General features: G+C 39.4%; 1 protein-coding gene across 2 annotated transcripts in view; it reads left to right on the forward strand.

The window, feature by feature from the left end:
* Positions 1-15911, forward strand: part of atxn3 (ataxin 3) — a 59168-nt gene that overhangs the window by 11238 nt on the left and 32019 nt on the right. For both annotated transcript variants that reach the window (XM_072568333.1, XM_072568334.1), the window contains exons 2-7: positions 5167-5331; positions 7104-7148; positions 8982-9067; positions 9313-9379; positions 11645-11732; positions 15491-15629. In XM_072568333.1, the coding sequence (XP_072424434.1) occupies positions 5167-5331; positions 7104-7148; positions 8982-9067; positions 9313-9379; positions 11645-11732; positions 15491-15629 (590 nt within the window). The remainder of the gene's footprint in view (positions 1-5166; positions 5332-7103; positions 7149-8981; positions 9068-9312; positions 9380-11644; positions 11733-15490; positions 15630-15911) is intronic.

Below are 15911 nucleotides of genomic sequence, written 5' to 3' on the forward strand. Positions count from 1 at the left end.
GGCACTCATCTAGGCAAGTGGGGAATATTCTATCACATCCCTGACTTATGCCTTGCTGATGGTAAATAAGCTTCAGGAAGTCCAGGAAATGAGTGACTTGCTAAAGCTGAGCCTTTGACCTCTGAGGCCACTGTATGTATATTGTTAGTCCAGTGCAGTTTCTGGTAAATGGTAAGCTCTAGGATGTTGATATCAAGGATTCGCTGATGGTACTAACATTGAATGTCAAGGGTGATGGTTAGATACACTCATTGGAGATGATCGTTGGCCTCGCACTTGTGTGGCACAAATGTTCTTTGGCACTTGGAGTCATGGAGCTGTACTGCACACTTGTCAGCCTAAACCTGGATATTCTCCAGATTTTCCTAAATTAAAATCATAAGTTGCATCAGTATCTGAGGAGTTGCAAATGGTTCTGAACATTTTGCAATCATCAGCGAACATCCCCACTTCTGACCTTAAAACAGAGGAACGGTCTCTGATGAAGCAGCTGAAGATGGTTGTGCCTATGACACACTTGCAGAGATGAAGTGAGGTGGAGCTGAGGTCCTGTGACTCCTGTTTTGCTTCAACCCCTTTATGCCATCAGTCAAATTCAACCTTGATGTCAAGGACACTCGCTCTCTCCTTACTTCCACAATTCAGCTCTTTTGATCGTGTTTAAACTGAGACTCCACTGAGGTCATGAGCTAACTAGATTTGGCAGACCCAAACTGAGTTTTAATAAACTGATTATTATGAGCAAGTGCTGTTTGTTAACCCTGCTGATGACCCCTCACATTATGTTGCTCATGATTGAAAGTAGACTGTGGGAGTGGTAATTGGCTGGGTTAGATATATCTTTGTGTACAGGACATGCCAGGAACTTTTTCACAGATGGCAGTAACTGTATTGGAGCAGTTTGGCTGGAGGCAAGGCAAGTATTCAGGGCTATTGCCAGAATGTCGTCAGGACCCATAGCCTTTGCAGTATTTAGTGTCTCCATTTGTTTCTTGATTTCATGTGGAGTGAGGTTGTAAGTTTGCTCATTGAGCTGGTGCGTATGTTCTCAGACATTTTGTCACCATGCTAGATAACATCAGGAGTGAGCCTCTGGTGAAGCGTTGATGTTCTGTCTCACTTGCTATTTGTGTCTTGGTTTGTTGTGGTAGGTGGTATTGTTTCCAGTTTTGTTTTTTAAAAGCTAAATCTATATGTTTGTTAATGGAGTTCCAGTTTGAATGCCAGGCCTCTAGGAATTCCCGAGCTTTGTCTTTGTTTGGCCTGTCCCAGGATGGATGCATTGTCCCAGTTGAACCGGTGTCCCTCTTTGTCTGTGTGTATGGATACTAGTGCTAGTTGGCCATGTCTTTTGGTTGCTAGTTGGTGCTCATGTATCCTGATGGCTAGTTTCCTGCCCATCTGTCCAAAGTAATGTTTGTTGCAGTTCTTACAGGGTGTTTTACTGCTGACTGTGAATACGGGGTCCTTTAAATTCATTAGTAGTTTTTTAATGGGATAGTAGGTTTTTTTGCCTAGGGGCCGGAGTAGTCTGGTGGTCATCTCTGAAATGTCTTTGATGTATGGTAGGGTGATTTAGAGTCTCTGGGCATGTTGTGTCTTCCTGTTTAGATCCATTGTTCAGGAACTGGCTGACTGCACTTATCGGGTAACCATTGTTCCTGAATACTGTACATTGTATTGGTGTTTCTCCTCAGCTTCTCATAGTTCCAGGGTACTGCAGTGTATTGTGGCTTGTTTAAATCATGTCCTGACGCAGCTCTCTTTGTGAGTGTTGGGATGGCTGTTTCTGTAGTTGAGTATCTGGTCAGTATATGTGGCTTTCCTGCAAACGTTTGTCCACAGTTCTCCATTGGCTTTTTGTCTACCATGATGTCCAGGAAGAGGAGTCTGTTATTGTTCTCTTCCTCTTTGGTGAATTTTCTACTGTTGAGGATATTGTTTGTGTTAGTCATGTATCGTGATGATAAAGGTGTTATCTACGTAGTGGACCCAAAGAAGGGCTGTTTGTTCTAACCTCTGCATAACTGCTTCTGCTGTAACACCTTATATTGGTGATCCCATAGGCGTCCCATTGAAATCTTTTGTATATCTTGTCATTGATGGTGAAGTGGATTGTGAGGCACAGGTCCAGTAGTTTGAGGATGGTGTCCTTGCTGATGCAGTTGGCACTGTCAGGTGCTTATATCCCTGCTTTCTTTAGCAGTGAGGCCAGTGTTCCTTTGACCACGCTGATGTATTTTGATGTGAGTTATCACAGGAAACCATGACCCCATCATCTTCTACCTAGGTGTCTTTGATGTGGAGGAATTCCTGGGTGGAGTGGATGAAATGGGTTGAGTCTTCTACCAGTCTTCTACCCTCTCAAAGCACATCCCTCCACTCCAATCCCAACCTCACCATTAAACCAACGGACAAGGGGGAGTGCAGAGGTAATTTGGTTCACCAACCCCTACACCGCTGAAGCCAGGTGCCAACTCATGGGCACCACCTCCTACTGACCCTTTGACCGTGAGCTTACCTCCCATCACCAAATCATCATTTCCCTGACCATCCTACAATCTCAACACCTCATGAAATCTCTCATCCACAGTCTCCAACCTCATAGTCCCGGAACCCTGCACTGCCTGGTTCTCTTACCCAAAATCCACAAACCTAACTGCCCTGGTCAACCCATCGTCTCCACCTGTTACTGTCCCATCAAACTTATTTCCTCATATCTTGACACCATCTTGTCTTCTTTGGTCCAGAAACTCCACACATATTCTCGGATGCTGCCTGACCTGCTGTGCTTTTCCATTGCCACACTTCTCAACTCTTCTACTATGTGTTTTAGTTTTCGTTGAAGTTCCTTTGCTAGCCTGTATGTCAGTGTGTCAGGAAGTGAGACTTTGGATCTGAGGGGGTCACCTTATTTATGTACCTTTGTTAATCTGTTGAAACAGAGTGTGTTGGACCCTTCTGGTTTCATTCTTTGGAACCCTGTCTTGTTAATTTCACCTGTTCTTGAGTAGTTTCCTCAGGGTTGCTGTAATGCGGTTTTCTCGCTGTGGAGTTGGATCCATTGCCACCTGTTGATAGGTGTCGGTTAGTAATGCGTTAGCTTTTTCAATGTAGTGTTTTTTCAGAATGATGTAATATGCCTTTTGTCCACAGTTAGGATTACAATATTTCTGTCTTTTCGGAGTCCTTCCAGGACTTTTTTTTCAAGTGTGTTTAGAGTATTCCCTTCTTTCTTTCTGCTTAGTGTTAGTGCTCCTGTCTGTCTGATGGCCTGCTGGGTTTCTTCTGTGAGTCTGTTGTCTTTTAGCGTGGATTCCAGTGCTGCTAGGAAGTCCTTTTTGTCCGGGTCCCTGTCATTGGAGTTCATCACTTGTACTAGGATGGCTTTTTCAGTGTCTGTAAATGGTCGGTCAGACAGGTTCTTTATCCAGTTCTCTGATTGTCCGTTTCATTGCTATATTTGAGCTCGGTTAGTTTTCCTTGTACGGCTAGTCTTTTCTTTGTCCTGATCTGCTGTTGTTTCATGCTGATGGCTCGTTCTAGTGTAGTTGTCCATTTGTGGTTGGTCACGTTAGTGTACAGAGTTTCTTGGCGCGAAATTTCTCATTCGTATTTGTGGAGTCAATTGTGGGCAACATTTATCATTTCTCATAGCATTCTGCGGCCATTCTGTTTTGCTGGTCTCCTGGTTTGTGGGGTGTTGAGAGGTGGTTTGTATTTGACACATTGTGTTTCCTGAGGCATGCAGGCATACAGACTAGCAAAGGAACTGCAATGGAAACTAAAATACCTGGCAGAAGACTCTACCCACTTCATCCAGGAATTCCTTAACATCGTCAAAGACACCAAGATAGAGGACCTCAAGGTCATGGTTTCCTATGATGTGATGGCCCTATTCTGCATAGAAGTTGTTTGGATGGAACAATTTTTTTTGTCTTTCATTTTTTCTTTAGTATTTTCTCCAGATTCTGGAAGTGCTGCAGTGTTTTATTTCTTAATTGGGAGGACAGTAAGCAAACTGACAACCTGAGCGACAAATCTCCAAAGTCTCATGTGGAGTGAATTGAATTGACTCAAGACTGGCAACTGTGAAGTTGGGGATCGCCAGAGAAGGGCAAGATGTGTCTTCCAGATTATTTCAAATGTTTCAGCCTTAACTTTGCACTGATGTACTGGGCTCCCTCATTGTTACGGATGGCGTTCGTTGTGGAGCCTCCTATGGCTTGATAGTAATGGTAGAATTGTTTACCTGGTCTCCTGAGTGACAGGCCAACCTAGGGATGATGGTGTCTGAGAAACTAACCACACTGTATGTTTCATTTGACTATAGTGGGCTTTTACTTGACCAGTGGTTTGTCTCAATTTTTGGAAAAATCCTACTGATATCAATGGGAAGTTATTTGCAGGGACGATTAGCTAGAGTATGTGTCTGTTATTTACAATGCCAGGCAGTTCATCCAGTATTTTTTCTACTCTTCTATAATGCAACTGCATGGCTTGTTTAGCCAGTTCAGGAGGTAAGTAGGAATCAATCCCCGTGTTGAGAGTCTGGAATCCCATTTACACCAGACTGGTAATGGATGGCAACTCATAGAAATTCAGTCACTTCATGATCATCATGACACTATGTTATATTCCAGATTTGTTTACTCATTAAAAAAATTTAATTCCACCTGCTGCTACGGTTGGCATTCAAAATCGTGTCTCTTGAACACTAGCCTGGGCCTCTGGAATATTAATCCAGCCGCATTGCCACTATGCTGATTGAACTCATGATGATACAATCCCTGTAGTGATTGAGTTTATGATGTTAGGATCCTATACTATTCCTTGCATGCACCTAATAGTATAATGAGTCATTGTTTACCTTGAAGTTTGCTATTCCAGATGCTTTGTGCATGAAAGTTAGACTTAGTGTATGGAAAATGTAAACCTGTCTATGAGAGTTAAACTTTAGTCCCAATTGATAAGAAACATGAATTACAACATGCATTTTTAGTTTTATTTTCAAAATGTAATTTTAAACAATGTAGATTGGTTTCTTAATCACGAAAGAATTGAGTATTTTTGTGCAGTATTTACTGAAATGCACCACAGTGCAGGAGATCTGAAACTGCAGTTCATTTGAAAGTTTGCTGAACTTTACTCTGCTTGATTCCACAGCAAGAAGGATCCCTTTGTGCTCAGCATTGCCTCAACAATTTGTTGCAGGGAGAGTACTTCAGCCCTATAGACCTCTCTACAATTGCACAACAGTTGGATGAAGAAGAGCGAGAAAGAATGGCAGAGGGAGGAACTGCTACAGAAGAATACAGAATATTTTTACAGGTCAAAATGCAAGCTAACTTAACGGAAGTTTCAGTGATGCTGCTGTGCATAAGCCAGTTGTCATAACTCAGTAATAAAAGCAGAAAGTGCTGGAGAAACTCAGCAGGTCTGACAGTCATTGATGAAGACAGAAACAAAGTTAATGCTTCAAGTACACTATGACTCCTCTTCATATTTCTTTTCTGTTCAAGCTGTCAACTTTGTTTCTCTCCACAGATGCTGCAGGATCTGCTGAGGTTTTCCAACACTATCGGTTTTTATTTCAGAACTCCAGCATTCACTGTATTTTGCCTCTTTCTGCCACACTGGATAGTGAAGAAGGCTTTTGGTCAGTCCATTGGGTATAGGAGTAAGGAGGTCATTTGGAATACTGCATGCAGATTTGAAAAGTGTGGCACTGGAAAAGCACAGCAGGCATTGTCCGAGGAGCAGGAGAATTGATGTTTCAGGCATAATTCGTGATGAAGGGTTTATGCCCGAAACGTCGACTCTCCCGCTCCTGGGATGCTGCTTTTCCAGCGCCACACTTTTCGACTCTAATCTCCAATATCTGCAGTCCTCACTTTCTCCTACACTGCATGCAGTTCAGGTCTCCATGCTATAGGAAGAATGTTGTGAAATTTGAAAGGGATCAGAAAAGATTTACAAGGATGTTGCCAGGGTTGGAGGATTTGAGCTATGGTGAAGGGCTGAATAAACTTGGACTTTTTTTTACCTGGAGCGTCAGCGGCTGAGAGGTGACCTTATAGACATTTACAAAATCATGAGGGGCATGGCTAGTGTAAATAGGCAAGATCTTTTCCCCAGGATTGGGGGAGTCCAAAACTAGAGGGCATAGGTTTAAGGTCAGAGGGGAAAGATTTAAAAAGGACCTAAGGGGCAGTTTTTTTCATGCAGAGGGTGTTACGTGTATGGAGTCAGCTGCCAGAGGAAGTTGTGGAGGCTAGAACATTTAAAAAGCATCTGGATGGGTACATGAATAGGATGAGTTAAGGGATATGGGCCAAATGCTAGCAAATGGGACTAGATTTATTTAGGATAACTGGTCGGCATGGATGATTTGGATCAAAGGATATTATATCTCTATGATTCTGTAACTCAGTAGTAGTGGGCTGAGAAATGGGAAATGAAATTTAATGTTGATAAATGTGAGTTCTTGCATTTTGGAAAGTCAAATCAAGGCGAGAGTTTCATGGTGAATGGTAGGGCCTTAAGCAGTGTAATGGAACAGAAGGACCTTGGAGTTGAGGTAAACGGTTCACTGAAAGTGGAGGCACAGGTAGACAGGACAGTGAAGAAGACACACTGGCCTTCATCAGTCAGGGCATTGAGTAAAGACATTGGGAAGTTATGTTGCAGTTGTACAGGTTGCTGGTGAGGCTGAACGTGGGTGTTGTGTTCAGTTTTGGTCACCTTGGCAATACTCCAGGCAGGAGTCACCATCTGGATGCAATTTTTTTTTAATGTCATCTCTGATTCTTTTACCAATCACCTTTGATCTTTTTGAGTGACAGGATTTAAGATAAGTTGTTAAACCAAGGCCTCATTTGCCATCTAAAATTACGACAGTATTTTTTTGCTGATGTCAAGAGCAACTTTATATTGTAACAATGCTCTTGTTATAGTTAAAGATCCATCCATCCAAGGAACTATTAATTGCTTAATGAAATTATACAAATTTTTGCATGCTTTGTCTGCCAGTAAAGAAAAGGCATCTTTCGCATTAGTCCATGAACCATGACCATCTTGCATTTTGTTTTCTTTCAATGTAGCAACCTTCAGGGAACATGGATGATAGTGGATTCTTTTCAATTCAAGTAAGTATTTGATTTTAAATCTAAAAATCCATTTTATTTAGCATGCTAAAAGTATTATGAAGCATCTTTTTTTTCTGTTGTAATTGAAAAACAGATTTTTTTAAAGAAATCATAGCATACGGCATCCACAAGCTGAACTTAATTAGAATAGTTTGATTTGTTCTTTCTTCTTTGATATTTTGCTTCTTTACTTTTCTCATTTTAACATCCTATCTGGTTTTCTAAGTCAGTTTCTTCAAATTATTTCTAAGTCTATTCTGCAACCACCATTTCATCTCTATGGTAGCAACATGCACTGTCTTAGTGTAGAAAAATATGCAGTAATGGAACTTTCAGTATTTGAATCCCTGTCCCAAGTTATCACTTCCATACTATTTAATTATTAAAATAGTACCTGGCGACTGTGAAGCTGGCATACCCATCAAAGAATTGAAAGGGATGGGAATAGGGATAATGCTAGTAAAATTTGGAGTAATTACAAATGGGCAATGTTTCAGTTAATAATAAGCATGAAGTAACTGTCATGTATTTTCATGGCTGACTTGACAAATTAATAGTTTTAACTGTTAAATGAATCAAGAAAATGCACTTGTTCTGAGAGGTAGCAAGCATTGAAGATGTTGATGAAATGAGTAGCATTTCTGAAGCTCTGTCTATGTCTCTCATTACCCATAATACTTATTTATCACTGAAAATGTGTTGCTCTCAAATGTACTTTTACATACTCTTTTTGGCAGGATGGAATTACCCAAACCATGGCCATATCAAGATATGATCATAAGAATGCTTTGTACCCAATGTGTAATTATTGTGTTTTTATTTTATGTTTGCCAACAAAGAAAACAAAACTTATTCCTTGAGGCAAATTTATGCAGGCTGAATAAACTTCATTTGTTCATGTTTATGCTTAGCCTGCTCAACAATCTAATCTGTATTTCATCTGGCAATGTAACATTAATATTTGTATAATACAATATATAAACGATGTATGTACCATATTAGAGCTAATATGTGTTTGCTTGTAGGATTGATGCATGTGCAAGGTATAAACTAAAGAATTTTTTGTCATCTTTTCCAAGCTTTATTTATCAAGGTATAGGTCAAACCGCAGATGAACAATAGCACCTGAGGCCACCAATGATTTGTTATCCTCCAGTAACCCTCTTGTGCACTTTCTCCAAATCTTCTCTTAATTGGACACACTAAGATTTCAACATGCTACTGTTCTTCTGATCAGTAAGGATGAAGAGATTTGATTGGCAAATGGAAGAGGGTATATTTTACTTGTTTTAAAGTTCACCCTAAAATGGTAAAATAAACCCACAGGTTAACACAGAAATGGAGCGCTGAGAAATTAGTTGTAGCATTCTGTGAAATCAGAAGTAGTTTTCCTCACAGGAGAAAGGAACCTTTTCTTCTCGCATTCTCTCTACCTTTCTTTCACCCCACTCCCAAAACCTGCCACAACTGCCAAACACCTCTGAACGTTGGGTCAATTGAAAACGTTCAAGACTGAGATTTATAGTAAGGATATCAGGAGATATATGATATAAGAAACAATCAGTTTAATTACATTTCTTTACATTGTGAAAAATAACTACAAATATTGAAGACAAATAATTATAGTCCTGAGTGTAAGGTGGAAGAGGGAAGGCTCCAGGAAAATGAAAGCAATATGTTGAAGCATGTCTTACAGTTAGTGCATATACATTTGAACGTGTGAAAATAAGTTGCTTTTCAAATTAATTTTATATGATTCCTATTGTATTGTTAATATCCAAAGATTGTATTGCTTATACCCAAAGAACTTTCAAAGCAATTTTATTTCTGCAGGTGATTAGTACTGCCTTGAGTGTATGGGGTTTAGAGATTACCCTCTTCAACAGTCCAGAATATCAACGGTTAAAGATTGATCCAGTGTAAGCCACATTAAAGTACTGTATATGTAAATACAGCATGTTTTCAGTAGTTTCAGTTTTTTTAAATTGCAGATCTGTTTTCAGGTTTTGGATTCAGTTTGTTAATCTATGCTCTTTAAAACTGTTACAATTATATAATAGACATTTTATTTGGAAGATAGGCTTTTTAAAAAAATTGTTGATTCTTTCAACAAATTGCTTATGAAATAGTTTAAGGTCTATCTACGTGTTTGTTGTTTCCACAGAATTGAAAGGGCATTTATTTGCAACTACAAAGAACATTGGTTTACAGTACGAAAATTAGGAAAGCAGGTAGTTAACTCTTTAACATTAAAGAGCTACTATGGAATTTTGAAATTCATCCCCCAATATCAGAAGAATAAGAGTATTCAATTTGCAAAATCTTTCCAACATTTTCCATAATTGTTTTAGCTCTTTGTTTAACATTTTTTTAGATTTGTTAAATTTGCTGTACAGACCTACAGTTAAGTTTTCCTTCTGTCGCAGGAACTCTCATTACTTTTCATCTTACTTCTTTAACATAAAGCTTCACTTGGAGTGAAAAAGAAGTGCCAACAGATTGAGTTGCCTTTTCAAGACAAATTTTTTAAAAATGTTGTTACACAGTTTCATTACTTTTGTGGTTCAGTAGTGTTGCCTTTCCCTACCTGAATCAGGTTTCTTTCTAAGCTGCAGCATCAGAATGGCCCTGACCAAAGCCACAATTATATTGTCTATGACAGTGACCATTGTGCCTTATCCCTGCCCAGTTTCTCTGCAGCCTTTTACACAATTGATGTCATCATCATCTTTAAATTCTCTTCTGTAGTCCAGCTTAGTGGCACTGCTACTATTTGTTTCCCTTCATACCCACGTAGCCAGATAATCTCCAGCAATGCCCTTTGTTCCAGATGTCAGGATCTGTGGACTCTGGAGCCATCAATCCTCAGCTGTGTCCTCTTTCTTTTCTGCCCGTTGTCTCTTTGCAGCACCATCTTCTGATGTGATTTGATTCCATGTATGTGTTGATGACATAGGGCTATGATTTTAAGTGCCTGCTTCAGCCCTTCCACTCAATGAAATCAAACTTGTCAGACATCCAGTCTTGTTTTGAGTTGCAGTTTCCTCCAGCTAAGCAACCAAAGGCATTGCCTTGGGTCCTCAGCACAAACTTTCTAGCAGTGACAATGACTATTTTCCTCCTAGGCCACTGTTATAGTTTAACACAAGCTGTTTGTAATTTTGGAGCTTGTCTGATTAAGCTGAATCTCCCCATAGTCTCACCAATAAATTGATTTCCTGCTACCACCTCACTAACTTTGGCTGTCCCTATTTAGCTCCATTAATCAGTCACCTTCCTGTATGACCATCTCTCCTACACCCTTTGCTCGCTGCAGCTGATCAAAAGTTTTGCTGTTTGCATTTTATCCTATGCCAAGTTTTGCTCACCAATTATCAATGGCCCTACTGATCTCCATTGACTCCCAGTTATGCAATGTCTTCAATTCATCCCCATTTGCATGTTCTTACATTCTGTCTCTGTCACCCACACTCAACTTTCCTCTGGTCCAGAAGCCATACATTCATCCATTTTCTTTATGCTTCATGTCTACTCCCTCCCTTTGCTACCCCCATAATTATGAATTAGACCCACAACTACCTAGACCTTGTGACCCCTCCCTAAACTTTACATTTTAAGAGCCCCCTTCAACTTTGATTTTTAACCATTTTGGTCAGCCCTCTTCATCTCTGAGTGCATTATTTATATTTTTAAATTACATTCCTGTGATGCAGCATAATATATTTTCCTCTGTTCACAGTACTTTATCAATATAAGTTATTGAATGCAAAAGAGTCAAGTTTTACATCATACTTATAATTTCAATATATTTATCTGAATTGTTTACTTCTGCTCTTAATTCCTAATAAGTGATATACACATATGTTGACAAAATTTCCATCTAAAGAAATATGTGACTGATTATATTGGACAAAATCAAATTTCTTGCCTCTACAGTTTCAGTTGATGAATTTACTGCATTTTGGAATGTTGAGCTATTCAAAACAGGAAGATTGCAGGCTCAGTTCATGATTGCTGAGTTAACCAATCTCAGCTCTGTTGTTGTGAAGGTACTTTGTTGCCTTTAACTTACAAGTCATGAAAATTATAGCTAAACAAAAAGCCGAAAGAAGTACGGATCTTGGGAATCAGAAACCAGAACGAAAATTGCTGGAAAAACTCAGCAGGTCTGGCAGCATCTGTGGATCGAAGAGTCACTGGACCGAAAGCATTAACTCTGCTTTCTGTCCACAGATGCTGCCAGTTCTGCTGAATTTTTTTCCAGCAATTTCTGATTTTGTTATGAACATAATAGCGTCAACCTGTTTAACCAGGGCTTGACCACTAGGTGACACTATTACTCATTTTCTGGCATGGGGTAAAGAATGCAAAGCAAAATGAATGTATGTGAAAGTAAGTTAATTTAAAAGTTATCATGATGTTGCAGCACCGAATGAATATTTGCTTCGAAAATTTCATAGATGTGATTAATAACTTGTGCTTTCTTTTCTGGGCAGTGGTTTAACTTGAATTCTTTATTGACGGGACCAGAGTTGATCTCCGACACTTACCTTGCCCTCTTCTTGGCACAATTACAACAAGAAGGTATCTTTTGTTCAATATCGCAACAACTTAGTTCATTATTAATATAGGTAATATTCTGCCTAAAATAAAATAAATGAGGAAACAGTGTTGATATTATTTTGGGTTGCAATTTGATATACAATATCTCATAAAGTCTCTAGGTGCTGATTCAAAGTTGTTGCAAATTTTTGGTCACTCATAGGTTTCTCTTTTAGGGCATATATGCACTGAATAAATGTTTTCAAATTTAATACAATACCTCACGTTGTAGGGAAAGAGTTGTTCAAGTTCAATTATGGATGTTACCTCTTCTAAATGTAAAAACCTTGTGGTCAGATGCCCTGCTCATACTTGCCATTTATGCTTGCATATGAAGATTTGTCACTCAAACAAGAAAATGATTTCAGGCTGTGGGGCCATGACTCAGCAAGGAGTTAGCTCCTTCAGAAATGAATTGGGGAGGAAATTGGACAAAAAAAAATAGAAACTTGCTTCAGTAACAAAATACATTTTGAATAATATTTTTGAAGGTGAAGTTCCAAATCTGCTAGGTAAAAACAATAACTGCAGATGCTGGAAACCAAACACTGGATTAGTGATGCTGGAAGAGCACAGCAGTTCAGGCAGCATCCAACGAGCAGCGAAATCGACGTTTCGGGCAAAAGCCCTTCATCAGGAATAAAGCTTTATTCCTGATGAAGGGCTTTTGCCCGAAATGTCGATTTCGCTGCTCGTTGGATGCTGCCTGAACTGCTGTGCTCTTCCAGCACCACTAATCCAGTATTCCAAATCTGCTGTCTAGTTATTATGAAAGAAAATCAGAACTAACATTTTGGCATTAATCAGAACTTTTAGAAGTCTGACCTTAGTAAAATAAAAGACCATTAACAAATTTGACTATTTTCTATTTTTTACTTTCCTAATGTTTCTTGCAAATTTGGTGATCATTGGGATGAAGGATGTTTTTGCTGAGGTGTAGAACACTTACAGTTTTAGATGCTAGGTGTTAGCATCTATCAAATCCCGACAAGGCAGAGCTACAGTAAAGCTCCTTTTATTCTGCCTAACAGTGTACTTCAGCCTCAACCTTGGAATAATTTAATTTCCCTTGGCCTACTGTGTAAATCATGACAATAAGAAATGTCCTGCAGAGGACATTTATAATAAACCTTGATATCTTATAAACAAAAAATCCCAAAAGCTATTGCATTTCTTGTAGGGACAAATTAGATTAGATTACATTATATTACAGTGTGGAAACAGGCCCTTCGGCCCAACAAGTCCACACCCACCCGCCGAAGTGCAACCCACCCATACCCCTACAGTTACCCCTTACCTAACACTACGGGCAATTTAGCTTGGCCAATTCACCTGACCTGCACCTGACTGTGGGAGGATACTGGAGGACCCAGAGGAAACCCACGCAATAATTCTGTGCAAGCACATTTTTGCAAACTGTAGTAAATTGATAATCAATTAATTGTCACTAGTGGTATTTGTTGGAGGGAAGCATATCCTTAAAAAATGCAACAGGGCTGAAAAAATTTCACCCTGCGTGTAGTCTAATATCCCAGCTGAAGAATGGCACATCCCTCACGCAGCATTCTGTCCTTTGCTACATTATCTTGCTAATGATCTCAAAACCTGTTGTAGGTGTCCAATGTTTTAGCAAAAGAAGTTATTGTGTTTATAGAATTCCTACATTGTGGAAACAGGCCCTTTAGCCCAACAAGTCCCCATCGATCCTCCGAAGAGTAACCCACCCAAACCTATATTTACCCCTGATTAATGCACCTAACCTACACATCCCTGAACACTGTGGGCAATTTAGCATGGCCAATTCACCTAACCTGCACATCGTTGGATTGTGAGAGGAAACCAGAGCACCCAGAAGAAACGCACATAGACATGGGGAGAATGTGCAAACTCCATACAGACAGTTGCTGAGGCTGGAATCAAACCTGGGGTCCCTGGTGTGAGGCAGCAGCGCTAACCACTGAGCAATCATGCCGCTAATTGTATAAGGCATTGTGTTTAATCATGATGCCAGTTGATTTTTGATCAAATTTGACCCATTTAACTGTCTTGTTCTTTGAATGAAACTCACTACTCCGAAAGGTTGGAGCTGCTTGATCACCAATCAAATGATTTAGGAGTTAAAATAGAAAGTGCTGGAGAAACTCGGCAGGTTTGGATACGTGTGTGGAGAGAAAAACACAGTTCATGTTTTGAGTTTGATATAACTCTTCACTGAAGCTGAATGGAAAATTGGAGTTTTTATGCTGTTGGCATAGGGGGAGGGGCAAGTGGAACAGATGGTCAGGGTGCAAAAGATAAGGCAAGTAGTCGTGATGGAGGAATAATGGTCCTGAAACATTTCTTCCCTGGGCTTGCTGCATGCTCCAGGGAAGCCCAACACAAGCTCAAATAAAAGCACCTCATTTTCTGCTTATAGTCTTCAGGACTCGACATTGAGTTCAACAACTTCAGTGCATGAGTTCTGTCTTCCATTGTCATAAAATCTTCTCTCAGCAACCCCTCTCCAGTATCATGTTTGTATAGGTTTGCTCTCAGTAAAGCTGACCTATTTTCTACTAATCAATTTTACTCAAGAATCTCCCAAGCAACTTTGATACCTACAATGACACCATAAGTGGCAATTTGTAAACTTTTCACTGTACCCTTTTGTAATGTATTAGTAAAGCTAATTAAATTCAATTTACTATGATTGTCTATTTTGCACTGATATCCCTCCTCTGCGACCATTAGTAGCCCTTTTGTCTTTTGCTCTGGGACTCTTCACAGTTTATGCCACTCACCCCTCTCAGTCTTTGTCATCAGCATAAAAACATGACTTCCAACCTGTTTCAATTCCAAGGAATAGTCATTTCAGAATCAACTTATGTTCTCCCTTAACTCTAATTCTCTCTCTTCAGATGCTACCAGACCTGAGGTTTCTCATGTACTTTGTTTTTATTTTAGATGACCAGAGTTATTTTACTCATCGTTCACTTAGATATGCTAGAAGGTTCAGTGCCACAGCTGGTAAACTAAATAAAAATTAATATTTGGGAAAAGCTTGAGTTCATGACAGAATAATCTCAGTTGAGATGATTAACTAGACATTTGTTGTAAATTTTGTTCACTATCAACAAATCATAGAATAGCACAGGTCAGGAGGAGATTATGTGATTGACCATGTCTGCAGTCTTGCTTGTTTGAAGGGTAAGCCAGTTGGTCCCCCACTGCTATTCTTTCCCCATATTCGTGCAACTTCTTTTCACCTTCACGATTACTACTTTCTACTATTGACTCTATTTCCACCAACTTATCAGACGGCTTTCTTTTGCAAATCCTAACTACTTATGTAAAGAGAAGTCTCTTCTAATGCCACCACTGTCTTAAATCTGTTTCCACTCATTACTGACCCTTCAGACATTGGAAACAGTTGTCTAATCAATTATTCCTTCTAAGCCCATCATACTTTTGAACACCCGTAACAAATCTACAATTGGCTTTGTGTTTCAAGGAAAACAACTCAGCTTCTCCAACTTATCCATGTAACTCCAAGTCCTCATCCCTAAACAATCCTAATAAATTTCTCTGTACCCTTTCTCTAAGTATTTTATGCCCTTCCTAAAATTGGCCATTAATAATTAGGTAATTATTGAGACCAAGCTCGCATCTTACCTTGATTGACCAATACTTCCTGGATTTTGTACTCTCTCTTTAATAAGCCTTGAGTGCCATATGCTTGATTAAATGCATAATTTCTGCAGGTTATTCGATATTTGTAGTAAGAGGAGAACTGCCAGAATGTGATGCTGATGAGATACTCAAAAGCCTGAGAGTGGTGCAACAAGACAGGCCAAAGCTAATTGGAGAGGATGCAAATCAGCGAACAGAAATCGGTCAGAGGTATTGAGAAATAAAATTGTTCAAATCCTTAATTTCTTCCTTCTCTAAAATAATCTACAACTGTTGTTCCTTACTTTTAGGCTGTCATGTCATGTAAATGTCTGACGTGAATGCTGTCTACATTGTAGGATCCATTTCCCCATACTGACAAATGTGGACGTTCTGCTCTACAACAGATGTTAACTGTAAACTAAAAAAGGCTCATTCATGGAGAAATATGTTCTCTATAGATTTACAGCATATGGAATGTAATACCCAGTAAAAATAAAACAACTGAAGTTG

Source organism: Chiloscyllium punctatum, chromosome 4, assembly GCF_047496795.1.
Source record: "Chiloscyllium punctatum isolate Juve2018m chromosome 4, sChiPun1.3, whole genome shotgun sequence".
Lineage (NCBI taxonomy): Eukaryota > Metazoa > Chordata > Chondrichthyes > Orectolobiformes > Hemiscylliidae > Chiloscyllium > Chiloscyllium punctatum.